This window comes from Salvia hispanica, chromosome 2 (assembly GCF_023119035.1).
Source record: "Salvia hispanica cultivar TCC Black 2014 chromosome 2, UniMelb_Shisp_WGS_1.0, whole genome shotgun sequence".
In the NCBI taxonomy this organism is placed as follows: Eukaryota; Viridiplantae; Streptophyta; class Magnoliopsida; order Lamiales; family Lamiaceae; genus Salvia; species Salvia hispanica.
In genome coordinates this window covers 32,230,392-32,249,814 of record NC_062966.1, presented here as the reverse complement: position 1 = coordinate 32,249,814, position 19,423 = coordinate 32,230,392, and the positions used below count along the sequence as shown (strand labels likewise).

The 19,423-nt window shown below is 36.7% G+C and overlaps 2 protein-coding genes and 1 non-coding gene across 3 annotated transcripts; all 3 read right to left on the bottom strand.

The window, feature by feature from the left end:
* Positions 1 to 1,024: 1,024 nt before the first annotated feature.
* LOC125205911 (cleavage and polyadenylation specificity factor subunit 3-I) lies at positions 1,025 to 6,209 on the bottom strand. The gene is made up of 6 exons (XM_048105114.1): positions 6,090 to 6,209; positions 5,815 to 5,998; positions 5,636 to 5,733; positions 5,065 to 5,110; positions 4,829 to 4,978; positions 1,025 to 2,819 (listed from the first exon to the last, which is right to left on the bottom strand). Exons 2-6 carry the CDS (start codon positions 5,971 to 5,973, stop codon positions 1,179 to 1,181), a joined length of 2,094 nt encoding a protein of 697 aa, XP_047961071.1. The 5' UTR covers positions 5,974 to 5,998; positions 6,090 to 6,209; the 3' UTR covers positions 1,025 to 1,178.
* A 135-nt stretch (positions 6,210 to 6,344) lies between these two features.
* TRNAR-UCG lies at positions 6,345 to 6,418 on the bottom strand. The gene has a single exon. It is a non-coding gene; the product is annotated as a tRNA-Arg (tRNA).
* Positions 6,419 to 8,876: 2,458 nt separating this feature from the next.
* On the bottom strand, positions 8,877 to 14,548 carry LOC125203692 (thiamine biosynthetic bifunctional enzyme TH1, chloroplastic). Its single transcript, XM_048102100.1, has 9 exons — positions 14,245 to 14,548; positions 13,828 to 13,902; positions 13,670 to 13,745; positions 13,493 to 13,568; positions 12,697 to 12,831; positions 11,501 to 11,565; positions 11,271 to 11,398; positions 10,344 to 10,600; positions 8,877 to 9,658 (listed from the first exon to the last, which is right to left on the bottom strand). The coding sequence occupies exons 1-9, from the start codon at positions 14,533 to 14,535 to the stop codon at positions 9,133 to 9,135; spliced, it is 1,629 nt and encodes a 542-aa protein (XP_047958057.1). The 5' UTR covers positions 14,536 to 14,548; the 3' UTR covers positions 8,877 to 9,132.
* Positions 14,549 to 19,423: the final 4,875 nt, after the last annotated feature.

Sequence of the window (19,423 nt, the reverse complement as noted above, 5' to 3'; positions counted from 1 at the left end):
GTGAATTTTGAATTTGATGGGCTCAAATAAATAGCAAAAGAAATCAAATTATAGTTAATCATACATTTTTTAAAAACTAAATTTATATATCATGAAGTTGTAATTTTTGCAATTATCTCTTCTTCGGGATAATTACATATTTCATACAAAATATTTTACCTTTTATTTAATTTAGTACAAAAAGTATTGAGTTCACGTGGAACATACAAAAAGTTACATTAGTGTTTTAAGTTAACACATTCTTGTAATCTGTCCAACTTATCCGCATAATAATATAAAAATTAGAGTTTTAATACAATTAATCACTCTAAAAAAACAACAGTCAATATCAATTCTTTTAGCAATTTTGTGGTTTTAAAAAATTATATCTCTCAATTTACTCTATTTTTTTATTGTATTATAGAATATAAAATTAGTCCATATTTCATCTTTACTAGATGGCTAATTTGAACTTCGAACAGTCAATAAGTCAATATTTAAATCTTACAAAAAAAGAATTTATATTTTTTTAGTTGTATTCTCCATTGTTACATGAGAAAGCTTCGACAGTAAAATGCAATTCGCTAATTTGATAGTGAAGAGTGGTGATTTTTTTCCTTGTATTTTTCTTTTTTTTTTGAAAAATAATTGTGTTTGAATTAATTAATGGAATGTTTTAATTTAAAATTTTTTGTACAAATCTAAAACATTGGTGAAACTTTTTGTATGTAAAATATAATTACAAGTAATGATGTTAGTAAAGACTTGGCAGAGTGCATTATTTTAGAACACTAAGTAAACTTTTTGAATAAAATATGTAAACTTAATACTTTTTGTACTAAATTGAATAAAAGGTAAAACATTTTGTATCAAACATGTAATTACCCCCTCTTCTTTCCGTCGAAATATGCGATGACGTGATAGTCAATTTAAATGTGTCACTCGTCACATATACATGTATCACTTTAAGAAAAAGAGTGAACATTATCATAATCATAGTATTTCAATATACTTAAAATCGACTGCCACATCATCACGCAAAATATAAGTAGATCAGCGAACAAAATTTAACAAGCAAAAAAAGTGGTTTTTCAGTGTATCAAGTTATATGCATTGCGTGATGCAGAGAGTACAAGTTTTAGCAAGAATTGTCTAGATTTCTCCAACCAAACTTTCTCACAAGGCGGCAGGTTGAGATCCTAAGATCCGGGAGGTGGTATCGGCTTTATGGCGCTGATGATTCTCCGGTATGCTGTCTTAACTCGTTCTTTAAGGCCTTCATTCTCACATTCCACTTCACCACTCTGTTTCTCCAGAAGGGCTATAGTCCCATCTACATTGATCAACAGCTTGCCCTCGTTCTCGTATTTCACAACTCCAAACAGGGAAACAAGAAGTGCGTGTATGATTTTGTCCGCTTTCTTGCTTTGTTCGTCTTCAGTCGTTTCCTGTTCAGATTCAACCATGAGCTTTGGCAGTTCTCGGCTAGCATTCAGTACTAGAGCCACAACTGAGTCCGAAACCATGTCACTGATGGGATCTGCTGTCCAGTGTAGTGAAACATGATTCTCAGTCTCCTGCTTCACTGTCACCTTGTCATGGACTTTCAGCGTCGGTACCCCAGATTCCTCATCTGTTGAGGCCTCCACGCTTTCATAAATTAGATTAAGCCTGTGTTTCAAAACAGCAAAAGCACCTGAATATGGGATCGTAATCCGCTGGATGACGCTACCAGTGGAGAGTTGAGAGAAGACATGAAGATCATCAGGAGCCATTATCTGATAGGTGAAACCTTTCTTAACAAGCAAACCACTGAGGATTTCACCAACTGCTGGTGTCTTTTCCGCCAACTTTCCAATCGTCTTTGCCATCTTCTGAGAGTTGAAGTGCATTTCTACAGACTGACAGTTCTTTGGAGTAATAATTTTAGTGTTGCCATCAGCAAAGACCGAGAGGAGCTTCTGTTTGAGCCTTCCCATCTCATTTGCTTCTCCGTGTACCAATATAATGTTGGGAGGCATGAGCTCTTTCAGAAACGTGCTTGTTTGATTATAATCTGCGTGAGCTGAGAAGGAGATATAGTGGACTGACATGTTCAGAGGAGCAGACAAACCACTTGCGAGTGTAACTTCCTTTGGTTCACTCATAATGGCCTTGGCCGGTGTCCCTTCAACAACATAACCAGGTAGAACACAAGCATTTCTCTTGTCCGAGCACCATTTGTCAAACAGCTGCCTCGACAACCCACTTTGAAGCCCACCAGGACTTGCCATCACAACTGCTGGTCCTACATCACGAAACTCATCCAGACTTTTTAATGGAGATATGTGTTTAAAGTCAAAGGGATTCGAACTTGCAAATTGATTCCGGATCCTGTCATTCATGGAATTAATGTAGGTCTGGTAAACTGCCATGCACCTTTTTGCAAGTGGGGAAGCATAATATATGGGAACATTGTGGAGATCACGGTGATTTTCCCAATACTCGTCCAGTATCAGTAGTAGTTCTTGAGCACGGCCCAGTGCAAAAGCAGGAATAAGAACACGACCACCTCGAGAAATTGTTGAATGGATGACATCAGTAAAACGTTTCTCCCTTATATGCCGTGGTTGATGGCTCTGAACACCATAAGTTGATTCAATGATGCAAACGTCTGGGGAGAACTGGGGCAGCTCAGCAGCACGAAGATGACGGTCTTCTTCACGAGAATAATCTCCAGTGTAGAGGATACGAACACCAGCTATATCAACCATAAACATGGCAGCACCAAGAACGTGACCAGCAGTATAACACCAGAAACGGATCCCGTTAACCTCCAGAGTCTGATGGAAGTCAATAACCTGGAGCATAAATATAACATTACACACTGATTCAGAATTCACTGGTGCAGTGTAATTTAGTCACTTTCAAAAGGCTGACTAGTTAGTAGTTAAACCACTAGGCCACATTGCTTCATCAGTTCATTGCTATCTTCTAATACAATACTATCATTACAGCAGACACATCTCAATTTAAAACAAGTAAATAAGAAGTGCCCCGTACCTGTTCAATTTATAAATATGCAATATCATTCCTCAAGGACCAACAACATGTATCTTGAATTCTTGATAAGTCCAAAATTAAAATTTACTGTATCAATTATCAAACAGTCCAAAAACCATCAAAGATGACCATCTCAAGGATTCAGGAACTACTGATGTGTGTGTTTATATGTGGACTACTTTATTTCCTTGAAGAATACATGGGCAGTTCTTTTTTCATAACAAATATACTTAAGAGAACCAATGAGATGTTTATGTTTTAACTTAATGATCTACACTTGATAAGGTAAAAGGTTGTCAATAAAAGTGATTTTCTTAGACTGTTAGACTCATAAGTGCAATTTAAAAGAAGCAACACCAGAAACATTGTAGTCTTCAGCAAGAGTAGATGAAGATGGAGGCAGGCAATTTCAATTAAAAAATTTAGGACAATATCGGAATACATATAACTTGCACCAGGGCTATATAACTGAACCCAATTTAACCTCTTCTTCATGTGAATCCTCATTTCAATTGATGCATATAAATAGACTCTTCAGACCTTCAATCCTACTAATGTAACTCAAACAGAGAAGGGCTTGTACGAAAGAATTTGTTAACAGATACTCCCTCCGTTCCATGGTAATGGAGGCGTTTCTTTTCGGCACGGAGATTAAGAAAAATTGTGTTAGGTGAGTTAATAAAGGGAGAATAAAGTGGAAAATGAAAAAAAGGTAGAGAGATAAAGAGAGAAAAAAAGTAAGAGAGAGTAAATAAGTGTGGAAAAATGTGTTGACTTTTACTAAAAAGGGAAATGACTCTATTACTATGGAACGTATCAAAATGGCAAAATGACTCTATTACTATGGAACGGAGGGAGTATGTTATTAGGGGAGTATTACGGCATGACTATGAAGAGAGAATCACAAAGGAGGGAGAGATCCTTAATTGTGCCCACAACCACAGTAAACAGGATCCTACAAAAAAACTCATTCTTAAGGCAACATCCATTACGCTGATCACACTATTGCAGTTAGGACAAAAACAATGAGCATCTGATAGTGTTCATCATTGATGTTTTCATACTCAATCTTAAGGCAACATCCATTACGCTGATCACACTATTGCAGTTAGGACAAAAACAATGAGCATCTGATAGTGTTCATCATTGATGTTTTCATTTTTACTCATCTATTAATTTCTTACTCCTTTTACTTATTTAAGGTTATGTTGTCTAGGCTCCAAGTTATGTACTTGGTTTTAGGTCTTTAAATAGGGTTTTTTAGCTAGGTTTTAGGCCTTCTGGATATTAAGTTAGTTTGGGGACAGCTTCTGTTGTAAAGCCACACTTCAGGAATTCGGGATAGTATCTTGCTGTAGGGCATCACAAGAGGAGGGTTTGGTTTCTCTCTATTTTTCCTTGTTCAGTATTTTAGTTCACTTTTTTCTTTTAGTTCTCTGGTTCTTAACTTTCTACATCCCTTCACTCTTTCAGCATCACATCAAGAATGTTGCTAAATGTCAAATCAGTTTACTTAACCAAATGTACAGAAATTTTCAATTACTTGCAAGGAGATAGAAATATTAACCCATGTCCGGTGTAGATATATGCATTAGGTTTCAAATGACATTGTCTTCTCAAGTAAAGGACAGGACACCACTACAGTGTTTTTTATCATCATAGATTGAGAACAATGTTGTCTGTGAATCTAAGTAGAGAGATTAATTTCTAAAAAAGAAGATCCACCAGTGGATCATAGTTAGTTCTCAATCTAAGCATAACGAAATGAGGAAACAGAGAAATTATGAGAATAGCCATAAAAACAGACCTCAATTTTATCCATGGAGCGAAGAATGTCCTGCTCATCATATAACATATCTTCAACTGAGACCTTGCTAACTTTAACATAATCTGATAGAAGCAACTTGTATATGGCTTTAGTAGCATGAGTCATAAAAACCCGTCCTTTAAACGTTGTCTGAGGCACGTTAACAGGGGACAAACCATCAGAGAAGATAGTGCCAAAAAATACATTACTACAAGCTCTAGTTAAGGCCAACTAACCCTTTCCAGAAAATATGGAAGTGAAGCAGCATGGTCCAAGTGAAAGCTGCACCCATAAAGCATAAGCAAGTGCAGTATAGAAAGGGTAAATAAAACCAAATCAAAGAATGTCATATGGCCCAAGTTCATGGTCAGTAAGGGTCAGTGTTTTCTCAATATTACTTTTTAATTGACAGAAAAAAGTTATGAACTTATAGGGTCAGTGTTTTCTGGACTAAATATATCTCAATCTCTTTTATCATAAAAATCAATCTTTGAACACTCCACGAAGCCACTGATGTTGTTGGGAGAAGGATGCAAAACTTAATGGCTGATCTGGTACACAAAAAGTCTACCATACTATCAATCCACTATATGTAGCTCAAGAGAAAGCTGCACGCATATCCTATTCGCAATCACTAAAAACCATGACCTTAAGCACTTCCATGAAGATACATACAATTGTGTTGAAAAGCCACAAAACCTTAATGATAAATTCAGTATGCACTAGTAAAGTAGCAACACAATGAAAATAAAAGCAATTCACGGAGTTAGTAACTAACTACTACTACTTGTAAGTATAGGAACTTACTGAGTAATGAGAAGAAGATCAATGGCAGAAGGATCAATCTCGTCGAAGTAAGGCAACGCAGCCATTCCGGAGAAAGCTGGATGAATGCCGCAGTCGAACTAATCCAAGGGGAAACCAATACAATAAGTTCCAGAAAACACACACAGATACGCACAGGAACAGGAAGGGAAGGTACCAACCATAACAACTTTTCCCTTGAAGGACATGTAAACGCAGGAGCGGCCGACTTCGTTGCCGGCGCCTAGGGGCGTAATGATGAGCTCATCGCTTTCGCTGGAAGTCGTCGAATTGGCTCTCTTCAGAGACGAAGCTGGCGCCGCAGCTGAAGCTGAAGCCATTACTTCACCCACAGCTCCGCGTAAACTACAGGAAAGAGGTTTTAAACTTCAGAAACCCTAATTTTGCACGAAGGCATTGCCATTGCTGCGAAAATGAAATCAATTCAGCATATTACCAACGGTTAGGGTAGCGCGGAAGGGCGGCTCGGTCGTTGCACCTTTGTGTGTCTTCCTCCAAAACCAAAATCAAAACCAAGCGGCCAGTGAAGTGAACAGTGTTTTAATTTCGATTTAAGGGCGTGTTTGGTTTAATGAAAAAGATTGTTTGTGGGCCTAATATTACTAATAAATCAATTAAATTTAGCACATTAGTAAGATAATAAAAACTCGAAATGTGACGCAGGAAAAAATAATAAATGTAAAAGTAAATTCGACCACAGTGGGAGTCGAACCCACGACCTTCTGATCCGAAGTCAGACGCGCTAATCCACTGCGCTATGCGGTCAGAGATGCTTTTCCTATTGCCATTTCACAAATAACTACTATTCCGATAGATTGCTCGTACACTCAATTCTTGTCTTTGTTTGCAAATGATGAAATGAACATAGATTCAAGTGTCACGTGACGGTGAACTAAAATCCAAGATATTTGGCTTCAAACATTACCACCGTACTACTATGCCAACTCACACGTCACACACACTAATTCTTGTATGTTTCGCTCGTTCATTCAAAAGGTAATGTAAGGAGGTATGCATCTTGTGCTCCCAAATAAATACTCTTTCCGTCTCATTAATATTTTGCCTTTTTTAGGTACGGAGATTAAGAATTAGATATTTAGTGTTTGAGTGGACTGAGAATTAAACAGAATATGAAAAATACTCTCTTTGTTCCATCATAAATGACTGGTATTTCTTCATGAGACGTTCCACCTCATCCCAACCTGAAGTGAGTCATTTCATTTTTCAGCAGAATAATAAGAGCGTAACACAAAAAACGTCTCCTACTTTATTACCTCTCCATTCATCTACTTTATGACTCCATAGAGGAAGTAGATAAAAGAAAATAAAACAAGAGAATAGTAATAAACTAAGAGAGGGTTATTATTTGTGTTATTTTGCTGAAAAAAAATACTCCCTTCGGCCACAAAAAATAGTCTCATTTGTGGGCGACACGAGTTTTAATGACAATTTGGTAAAGTAAGAAATGTGGGCGAAAAAGTATGGAAAGTAAGAGAAATATGGAGAAAAAAGTAGATAGAGTACTGGAGAGACAAGAAAATTTGAGTAAAGTATGTGAAAGAAATTTTATATTTTTAGAAGAGTAGTGATTTAGAGACATAATGTCTCCATAGCATAATACCCCTATGTCTCTTTGACATAAGATTATTCAAATATGGACTAATATACTCTAATTGGATTATGCATGCCAAATCAAATTAGATATATATCTGTATTGATTTTAGTTAAATTGTAATATTGTTTTCGTTAATGCATTAGATTATACTTTATTTTTACAAATATTAGGCAGATTTTTATATTTTTTTATGTAGTAGTATTAGGAAGCTAGTATATTTTATTACTATATTATTTTTATATCTTAATTATATTTGTAATGTGCTTTGTATAAGTTAGATTTTTTTTCTATTTTTATACTTTTTATATAGCATTAGTTAGTTTGTATTTTAATTTTTATATAAGATAACTCAGTATTTTGTATTTTATTGTTTATTTTGTTATTATAATATTGTTAGTTTTACATAATATGACTTGTTTTCTTAATTGTGCTATAAAATAAGTAACTATTTTAATTTTATATTATGTATGACTTTGAAATTGAACATTATGGTGATAATAATATTACTAAACTTAAATTAGTAATATTACTCTATATAATATTACTAAACTTAATTAATAATATTATATAGAGTAAAGACCAAAATTGGTCCTGAACATATGCCCATTTTATGATTTTGGTTTTAAACTTTATCTTTTGAATTTTTGGTCATGTACATTTCAATTCGAATCACAATTGGTCCTCCGTTAACAATTCCGTTGAGTGGAGTGGAGCCAAGAAATCTAATAGACTATTTTATAAAAGAAATTTGACAAGTTAAGAACATATGATTTTATTTTTATCGAGGTTCAATTGTAACGTTTCATACATTAAGGATATATAGAGATTAAATTTTGGAAAGAACAAATATTAATTATATAGACTTTGTAATTTATTTAAATTAAAATTATAAAAACTAATTTGATAAGAAATCCATTATAAATTATTTGCTGATAAATATATCTTACTTTATTAGATCGATAAATGAACACTAAATATACAGATGGAATTACACTATTTTAAAACTTTAAATATGTGTCTTTAAATAAAAGAAAGAAAGATGAGATTAAAAAAAATATTGTCAATCATAAATATTAAGGTCGTATGCTAACAAAATAATTGAATACACATAATTAGAGCAATGTCCTTAATTAAGTATATTAATGAACAATTTAATGTAAGGGTAATAAAGTATATAAATATAACATCATTTTAAATACAAATAATAATATAATGTACAATTACTACTTTAACCTCATTATGTCTTAGACATTATGTCTCCAAAACATTTTTGTTTTTAGAAATAGGACTATTTTTTGTGGACATCTCAAAATAGCAAAATAAGATTATTTTTCGTGAACGTAGGGGAGTAAAACAATTCAACTATGATGAGATCATCACCCATACAATTCAACACTATTGGGAGGAAGAGAACTCGTTCACCTTCAAAGGCCCAAAACCAAAAGGTTAGAAAACCAAGTATAGAAGTCTGTATATTATTCCATAGGAGTATGACCCAAAGCAAACTCCAAAAATCTAAGGACTTCCTCAAGTCCAATATACGTAAAATCGAACATGGCAAAAAATTAACATTACCAAATACAAAGATTTTGTTTGAAGCAATTTAAATAAAAATAAAATTTAGGGCGTTATAGAAGTAGTTCAAATAAGTGAGAACAAAAAAACTATATTCAGCCATTTGGACGCAAAAATCTAAGGTGGCTGACTGCATTTCTTTTTTGGATACCACCTATTCAGCAAATGCGAACTATTGAGAGAGGTAAAACGTAGGAGTACTGGATAAATATGATTGCACATAGAAATACAATCCACGAACAGTCCGAGAAAACAACATGCAGCCTCCTTTACTTCAATCAGAGCATTTTCATTGCCTTCTTGAATTCGTTATCACACTGAGCAAATGTTGCGTCTCGGCTAGAACAGATTCTCTGTCGAAGAGAGCCGATACAACTGCTACTCCTTTGAGATTTGGGACACCCAAGTCCATCACTGGCTTTGCATTTGAAATGCCAATTCCGCCAATCGCCACCACTGGCAACTTGGAAGACAAACATACCGTTTTCAGCCCATCCAAGCCCACCGTGATATTGTTCTGTTTCGTATTTGTTGGATATACGCCGCCACAACCAATGTAGTCAGCCCCATCAACCCATGCTTTCTCAGCTTGTGCTGGCGTTTTGCAAGATACACCAATAATTTTGTCAGGCCCAAGTAGCATCCGCGCAACATGAGCTGGAATGTCAGACTGACCAATATGAACTCCATCAGCATCACAAGCAAGGGCAACATCAATTCTGTCATTGATCAGCAAAGGTACACTGCGGGAATGGCATATCTTGATACATGTTTTAGCTGCTTCCAGAAAATCCCCAGTGTTGGCATCCTTTTCTCTACAATAGGCGGGTTTCATGGGATCATAAGTAACAGGAAACAACTCAATTAAGCAGACATTTCTTGTATGCTCTGATTACAGAACGCCAAACATTATATCAAGTAGCAATACCTAAAGCAAAAAACAACGCCCATATGTATCTTTAACTAAACTATGCTCAAGGAGATGAGGGGAACATGTTTTCTTTAATACCTAAAGGATAAATATACGATGGTTTTATGTTCTTCGAACTCTTTGATTGCAAAGCAAGGGAGATACTATAGGACTCTTGCTGAATCTGAAATCTATATGCTTAACTCTATATTACTGGAAACTCTCCTATAAACAAACACATATTCTTTATTCTCTTTCCTATCATTTTTCAAAATTCCTACCCAAGGGTGTCTGCATATATTGTTTAGATTAACTAATACATCCCATTGTTTCGGTACAAGTTGAAGTATTTTTTAATCTTGAGCATGAACGTATACTTGTGTTGAGCCTTACCAATTTTATAGCTGCATATCGTCAAGTTAAGCCTTACTAAGTCACTGTTTATAACAAACTAACATAAATAGATAAAAAAACGTAAAAGATTCCTCCTCAAGTAAATAAATGTGATGCACTATCCAAGTATCTACTCGAAAATCCAAATTATAAACTAAAGTCTAGAAGAGAAGGGTGCAGTAGCTTTTAAATCAAACCTCAGCTGAACTATAGTAGCACCTCCTTCTATAGCAGCTTGAACAGCATCACTTATGGATCGACCCCACTTTTTGTTCATGTTGGAGTCTGTGACAGCATACAAGAGAAGACTGTTTGGGTCAAATGGTCGAGGCACGCATTGATTCAGGGCATTATTCTTGAGCTTCAGTAAATGGTCGAAGGGACCTTGATGTCCTTCTCCAATAAGAATATCCTTACTATAATCCAGGGCAGATTCAACATACTGCTTAGCTCTCTGAAATGAAGAATACAGCAAGTAAGGAGTATATACTTGACCTTTGACAAAAAGGGGGATGCAGAACCGAAAAACAGACAGAAACAAAGACATAGACCTAACCAGTCTGAGCAACAACATAGCCTACCAGACATTTCACTTCTAGATCTTCTTCAAATATACTATTTGTGCTCTTACATGACAGAAACATACTCTCCGTGCATTGTTACACTTGCAATGTGCTTATATAAAGGTATTGAATTTGCGGTTTTTTAAAATATTGGGACCAATATCAAGCATAAACAGTAACAAGTAACATATGTAAATGATGAAATCTGCAGCATCGGGTTACTCTATGAACATGTTCACTTATAAGAGAGCATGCCAGAGTGAATATCTCATTGATAGGTATACAAGAGTTTCAACTTATTTAGTTAGGGTTTTGTTAACTCTCAGTTGGTCTATGGCTCCTTTCATTCACGATAAGTCGATAAGAAGAGTTTTTCTAGCTAAGCACAATAAGCGCTTCTGGATCTCAAAGTAACTACGTAAATAAATAAGCTACTTAAAAGAACCAAAACTCCTGTAAACCTATTCATAACAGTGAGCTGGGCAAGAACATGAATATGTTTTGAGATTCAGATCTATCATCATATGCTTTGACCAAAAAAAGAGATAGATGTTCAATCACCTTAACAGCAGAAAACAGTGGAGAACCTCTGGCAAGTTCAGCTGCTATAGCTGATGCCAAAGTACAGCCAGTTCCATGAGTATTATCAGTTCTTATCCGGGCTGCTCGTAATTCAAATAACTCCTTACCTATAAAGTCAAGTCTTATATTACATGAATCTCAATATGGTAAGTAGATGCGCCATTGCCCATTGGCACACAGTGTCAGAAGAACTATTAAGCATACCATACCATCAAATAGAACATCAACCGCATCAGAGCAATTAGGAAGGTCGCCTCCTTTGACAAGAACATTTCTGAAGATAAATTGAATCATTACAGCTCATTTCTTCAATTCTTGGTACTCTCAGAAAAAAAAAATTAAGAAAAGTGCTAAATGACATTGAGAAAGGCACTACCAACCCCAACATCAGAATTTACAGCACTTCATAAGTTCATAATAAACAAAGTAATTGATGTGAATGTTTTTAAGGACGGAACAATATTTATTTAGACCTAGAACCCTATAGTACACGCATAGGAAATGTATTGGGTGGGTCTTGTAGTAAGATCCCTTTCCTATACATACTTTTCATAATATTTCTTCACTCTGCCTGTTTTCACAAAGTCCGTGCACACACATCTACCCATGAGTAGAACGGGTGTTACTTTAGATTTTAGAAGAATCTGTGCGCATGAATACCACTGATTATTGGGAGTAATACAAATTAAGATAAATGGCAAGAGGTTATTTCAAATCAGGAATAGATTATCAGGTGGCATTTACTTCTATTGAGGGTGGAACACAATTCTAATTCAACTAACATGAATTCACCATTATGTCAGTTACATGTATGATTGAGGAAGAGAATATAAAGGAAAGCCTTGAATAAGTGGTTTAGATTAAAGCTTCACCTACTCTCAAGATTCTTTTGGTTTACATATGAAAGAGTATTGGGAAGCAATTGTTCCTCTAGTACGCACCAAACTATATCTAAACTAGACTAACCACCTTTGAAAAATTCCCTCATTTACCAGCCAGGTGATACTTGAATAAGGGCTCCCTAAGTACTATTAATTATAAAATAATGCATACATAATGTATTTCATCTGTACATGTTCATAAGCAACTTCTTCCATGTATTAAACACTGAAATACCACACTAGTATTCCTTGATAATGAGTTACAAAAACTCATGTCATAATTCTCATTTCAGGTCAATGCAAGTCGAACATGCTTGCCACTTCTACTTAAACCGAGCAATGGTTACTGTATATACAAAACCGCCTTTCAGGAGTACATTACTAAAAAAGCAATGTATGATATTCCTCATTTGATTAACAAATTATAATCAGTTTCATTTTTTAATATCAAAATGATGCTAAACATTGGGCCAGGTACTCAAAGCATAACATCAAATTGAAAAAGTAGAGTTTCAAGAGCGGACCGGCAGCCAAGCTCATAAATCTTTTTTGCTGCAAAATGCATGTCAGCGACTGTTTCAAGTCTTGCTCCACAAAGTAATGCAGATGCTTCTCTTATATTAGGAGTTACTATATCGGCCAGCGGAAGAAGCTCCTCCCTACAGAAGGATACCCCATGTTCAAGTACGAACAAAATATATACTATCATATAGAAAGATGATTCATCAGGTAAGAATTTTCATCACCACCTGTAAGATGATTCATTTTATTTTTATAAGGAAACCAGCACTACTGAAAATAATTGCTAAGACTCCTCATATATATGTGGAAGATGTAAATAATGGGAAGCATTTTGGCTGCATTCATGGTATAAATATGATCCAAAGGAGATGCAAGTTTAATACTATGGTTGTACACCTTGTACGATGGTTCATTCCACCAACCTAATATAAGAATTATTCATTTTAACTCATTTCGCAAATGACTGTAGCTCCTCGCCAGCACAAGACAATTCATGGTGAAACTAAGAATACATTTAAAGCTTCCAGTAATGGCAGATGTTGATATTAACTAGTACTTATTACTTAGTTAAAACTAATGAAACGAGGTTAATGAAAACCCGAACTCCTTTCTTTCCTAATAAGCCAGTTCAAATCAGGTGAACACGAGGAAGGCATGTTATGGACAAGCCACTATTTGTTTGTTGTTTAGACTGACTAGCCCAAATTCTGTAGCTTTTTGTGTTCGAAATGAGTATAGGCATGACAACTATAACAGACAAGAATGGAAGGAACACTCATCAGTTATGTATGTATATACCTCAAGGTATCCAGAACGGAAGGACCAGCTAGTACATCACCACTTGTAGATACCATGACAGGATCAACCACCAAAGCTTCCTTATATAAGTTTATATTGTCAACAAAGAACCATCTAATATTACATTAGCTTAGAAAACTGACTGATTTAGCTGGTAAATATTGTTGTTCGGCATACCTCTTACTTGGAATTCCTTGAGGCTCTGACACAAGACCTTGATTATGCCAGGTGAAGGAAGCATACCAGTTTTCACCTGTCAATTCCACCAAGCACAACATCACTCAACCTTAGCTATAAAGTTCATTTTCAAACCACCTTTGTTCAGAAGAACTTACAACATCAGGATGCATATCCGATAGCACCGACTTGAGTTGCTCCCTGACAAATTCCTCAGGTAAAATGTTCACTCCCTGTGACATCAATTCATAAACCAAACTTGACAATTCTAAACATACATATAGAACCTTGACTCTTTCGCATACCTTATTATATCATTGATTTATTATGACGAATTACATCTACGGCGTAAGGAAAAATGTTTACAAAATAGATATAAATCCGTCAAATCCACCATAAGCCATACTAGACTAAACCTTGTTCTCTACCACTATGCTCAAGTCATCAAACCTCATACCTCATGCGATAACTTTCGGAGCTAATTCGCAATTTCATAAATAGGAATAATAATTTGAAAAAATAGTACATAACCAAATGCAAAATGTGCAGGTCCTCGATGCGATGAAACAACTGACCTGGACTCCGGCGGTGTTCTGAGCCGTGACAGCGGTGATAACGGTGGAGCAGTAAACACCGCGGGCGGCGCAAGTCTTCAGGTCAGCTTGGATTCCGGCGCCGGCGCCGGAATCGGAACCGGCGACGGTTAGCACGTGCGGGACCCGCACTTGAGCCGGCTCTTGCTGTTGCTGCATTGCTCGAATACGGAAAGTTTTAGAGAGAAGATGAGAGGATTTACGATGATGAGAGTGAGTGGAGTTGAAAATTTTGAATGGGGAATTGGTGTGTAGCTGAATATCTGTCATCATCGTAACTCAGTGATGTGTGTGCTACGATGACGCTGGTTTTGATTCTACAATTTTTTTAATTATATTTATCCATTTCTCACGAGGATAGTGTTTATTCAACTAATTATGCGTTTACTTTTCTCCATTTTTAAAAAAAACAGGAACTACACAATTAATTCCTGATCTTTGTCATAAAATACACTAATAGTCTCTGCAAAACTTTTATAATGTTTTTGGTCCATAAAGACAAAAATAACCCCCTAGGCACCATCAATGTAAATATTTAACTTTTAAGATATTTTGGACTTTTAAACTATATCCTCGTCACGTTTTGTAGACCATGACTTTACCATTTTCTTTCATATATCTCTCTCCTTCCCTTTAAATAGCCATTCACCTCTCTCTTTTTTTTCTCTTTGTATCTTCTCTCTACTATATATCAAAAACTTGGAAAATGTCTAGTGTTTCCGGTAATCTTTTTGGCGAAGGAAGAAACGGGTGTCGGTGGCTCCGATTCGAGTACGAAAAATATTGGTGTCTTGAAGGAGCTGATCTGAAAATTGTTGCCGATGCAAGACATGAAACCCATGGAATGTTGTATTTTGTTTGCCAGATCTGAAGAAACGGGTGTCAGTGGTTGTAATTATTTTCGTTGGTGTTATCCCAAGTCCACGGGCGTGGATTGTGATGGGCAGATTCGACGAGAAGATGTTGAGGTTGAGGGAGAAGAAGTTGATTCGGAACATGTAATTCGAAATTGTGGCGGAGCAGTCGGATGGAAGTGGAAAGTTTTCTTTGTTGTATCGGTGGCTTGTTGTTCGTTAGTTATTGCAATTTTAGCTATTCTAATTAGTTTGGTAGGTTAGGTTTAAACTTGTTATTTTTTGTTGTAGTTTTTGGTTTCTGTTGCTATGGAAACTTAATTTTGGCTGTGATATTGTTCTGTTCCAGCCTTTGAAAAATTTGCTCTGTTGTTGTAAAATATTTATGTTCTGATAGTGTAAATATTTATGTTGTGATATCGATGGTGTAATTATCTATTAGTTCTGATGGTGTAAATAATGATTATGTTCTGTTAGTGTAAATATTTTACTTTTGTTCAAGTAAATATTTTTGTCAAGTTTGCATATTTTGTACTGAAAGTACATATTTAATGAGTTTTTTTAGTTGAATTCTCCAAAAATTACGAAATAGCAAAATCCAAATCAACAACAATACACAACATACTACCTAAGAAGAAAGTTTACAATATTCAACATCCTACATAAGAAGAAAAATTACAACACATAGCAAGAATATTGCAATCTTCATCTTATGATGGTTTGAGTTTGCCGGGGGCCGGCCGGCGGGGGGAAACGCATTTGGTTCCCAACGGGTGGGGGCGGGGGGTGCTGCCCAACCGGGGTGATTTTCTTTTTGGTCCGGCGAGGGGGGGGCACATCACCGGCTACGATTGCGGGGCCAAAAAAGCCGGTCCTTAGAGATGGGTACCCGGGGGGGTTTGGCAGTTCTCCTTTGGCACAGCCCACCACACCGTTGTAGTTTTCACGGTTTCTCGTAAAACTTTTTCAGTTTTTGGGAAACGTCCCGGGATCATTTCAAAAATGATTATATTCATGCAATTCTTAAGTTTTTGCATTACTATGACCGATTTGGTTTTCCTAACTTTCCTCGCCCAGCCGCTTTTTGTGAGCCCTTCCCCTTAAGTTTTTTGGGCCCCATTCCATTCCGTTGAAGGAAAAAGCATGCTCGTATGGTGACATGGGGTCCAGGAATTTCCATACACAAAAGCATTGTCGACTTTGTGGGGTCCCGAAAGTCATATTTCTTCACCCATTGCCCTCTAATCTGTAATGCGCTCCATTTGTTGTGTTCAGATTTCCTCCAGCATTGTTATTATGGCCTTTTCACGAGCAAGTACGATCTTGGAGTTAAATGTCTCACACATGTTGTTTAGCTGCACAATTTTGTACATATTCTCATCAATCACCTCCATCCATATACGTATATATCTGGCTGCTACTTATTAGCCTCCAAATTTTCATAGATAAGTGAGAATAACTATAAATTTTCTTTTAGAGGAAATATAGAAAGAGGCGGGCTGGCGCCCGGCGGGGATGAAAAAATGAAACAGAAATCCGATAAAAATTAGCATAAGAGCAGGAGTAGATGTGAGCTTAATATGAAATTTAGTTTTAAAAAGAAGAACAATATCAATGATCATGTATGAGAGAGAAACTAAATTCAAACTGAAAAGATGAATGAGACGTGCAGCAAGTGGGTGAAGAGGAAAAGTGGGAAACTAAATTTAATTTTCTTCACCTGTGTGTCGCATTTTGTGTGCTCGGAGAAGAAGGCTCTAACCCATTTTTCCTTCGAGGCCACACCGAGCAGATGATTGTGTGCAGCTAGGTTGAACACTCGCAACGCATCCATATTATGCTCATACTCTTCGACTTTTGTGCTGGATGAAATCCCCCACATCCTTTTCTTCAATATATCTCCGGAAAATCTCTTTTTGAAATTATTATACATATGCTGCACACAAAATCGGTGCTCGCTTTGGGGATATTTCTGACCAATGATCATCCCCAAACCCTATAAACAAGATATTGTTAATTTTTGAAGAAATATAAAGATTGTATTAAAGTATGCGCAAGCCATGTAAATTTTGCACCTTTTGCTGATCTGACATAAATACATATCGAGGTGGATTTGCCGATATATCCAAGTCGTCGTCAAGGAATTCCAGAAACCATTTCCACAGTTCGTAGCCTTCCGATTCTGCAACTGCCCAAGCAATGGGCCACCACCATTGTTCGGATCGATGTCGATGGCCGTGAATAGCTGCCTTTTATACATCCCGCGCAAGAAACATGCGTCCAGGAAGATGATGGGGCGACAAAAGCGCTTCCAACCTACCTTCAGTGGCCCTAAACATATGTAGATACGCTTGAACCGCGGGCTTGAGGTGAGAGTGCTTCTTTCATTCTCATACTGTATTTGAATGGTGGAATCAGGATGCGTCCTCGACAACTCCTGCTTGTAATAGAACAACTTCTTGTATTGATCACCAGTTTTTCCATAAATACCTTCAAATGCAGTGGCTCTAGCCCAAACTGCTCATCAACACATTGTCTTACAGCCGTCAATGGAATGTTAGGGTTTGCCTTGATCTTTTTAGTGAACCGTTGCCCTAACCACTGCGAAGTGATCCATCTGTTTTCCTATACAATTGTACACGTGAGAGCATGATGTCTGTTCAACGTCTGTAGAACGTAGTCAGTCGTGTTGTGTGTTGGATTCTTTCGCAGGTACACAAACCATGAACAACCAACTCCACGACAAATGGCGCGAAACCTTTTGGCATCGTTTACCTTGATGTGAATATCCCTGAATTGTGGTTGGGTCAACAACATCAGGTTGTGTTTAACCAGATTCCATTGTGGTTGGTTCACAGATGTGAACTTCTGAGGATTGTTCAACTTCAACATTTATAGATGTTCCTGATGATGCTACTTCATGCTGCAAAAGAAATATCTAATTCACTATTTTATCCAAGTTGGCAAAAAATTTGTAGATATGATACCTCAGGTACTACTTGTGGTAGGGCTCTTTCCAATTCGGCTTCAACCTCAGAAACAGAGTGTGTTTGTGCCAACACATCACGGTGGCCTACTTTAACCTACAAAACCAAAGTGGCAGTTAATATAAATTGCATAGTTAGTAAAAGAAGACATTGAAATTTCACTTTTAGTACCTGATCAACATTTGGAAATTCATCCATCAAGTTTTTCACAACTGATCCTTCTTTCTCAGCATCTTCCATTTTCCTCTTCTCACGTTCTTTAACCAAACTATCTTCAATATACTATTCAAATTCAATGTCCCGTTCATTGACATACTCCTTCAAATATTCCATTTGGTCCCTCTTATGCCGTGCTTTTGCTTCTGCCACCGTAGTCTCAATAACATACACATGTATCAGCTTCTCAAGCTTGGTAGCCAAATACAAGAATCGTGTGAAGTGTTCCTCGTCGAGGAGAGGCGAAAGTGGATGACCAACTTCCTTGTCATGGCATGCATGATTGTGGGTCGGATGACAGTAATAGAATTCACAAATCATCTCTCTACGATACCCTGATCTCACGATTACCGATGCCAATTCATTCTGATCGAACTGCAAGATACTACATTCATCCACATAGTTCAATCGCCGATCAACATACTCATCCTTCGAAAAAAGATCACCATGGTGAATGGCCAAACTGAACCTATCTGGCCTATTAGCTGTATGAAATTCAAATTAACATTATCGTTAAAAATCATCCAGCACATAAACATCAACAACATCTAAACCCTATATTTTACCAAAATCTTTCATATTCAACCCTAAGTAGTGAGTAAACCCTAAAAATCAAGTCTTTGGCCTATATAGTACGAAATCGGACAATGCAAGGAAACAAAATTACCGTATTCATGCTTCGGGTGGAAGTTGTTTCTGCTTGGAGGACGTAGATTCCATGTCTCCAGTGGTATGTCGACGAGCATCGGCGAGTCGTACCAAGTGCCGAAGCCGAATGCGGACCCTCTCCCTCTCGAAGACGAGTCACATTTTCGGCCTCCTTTTTTTGGAGGCATTCCGCTGAGAGATAACGGCGAGGCGGACGTGTGAGAGAACGTCGACGGACGCGCAAAGTTAGAGTGAGAGAGGCGAACCGACGAATAGAGGTATGATGGAGTGAGGGAGGCGAAGAGTCGATGGAGGGAATGGAGGGAATTTTGAAGTGAGAACAATTGAACACTTCTATATTTTGTCTCAAAATAAGGAATAAGTACAAAAAATAAAATAATAAGCAAAAATATAATGATTTCTCCTTTTTCTTACGTGACAATGACATCCGAACCC

Coding starts and splice junctions, on each gene's coding strand:
- LOC125205911 (XM_048105114.1), bottom strand. CDS start 5,973: ATGGCTTCAGCTTCAGCTGCGGCGCCAGCTTCGTCTCTGAAGAGAGCC. Junction 4,979..5,064: donor TTCCATATTTTCTGGAAAGG/GTTAGTTGGCCT, acceptor AACGTGCCTCAG/ACAACGTTTAAAGGACGGGT. Junction 2,820..4,828: donor GCTCCATGGATAAAATTGAG/GTCTGTTTTTAT, acceptor TTTATGCTCCAG/GTTATTGACTTCCATCAGAC.
- LOC125203692 (XM_048102100.1), bottom strand. CDS start 14,535: ATGATGACAGATATTCAGCTACACACCAATTCCCCATTCAAAATTTTC. Junction 11,399..11,500: donor GGTTGATGTTCTATTTGATG/GTATGGTATGCT, acceptor TTGACTTTATAG/GTAAGGAGTTATTTGAATTA. Junction 9,659..10,343: donor GCTACTATAGTTCAGCTGAG/GTTTGATTTAAA, acceptor CGCCTATTGTAG/AGAAAAGGATGCCAACACTG.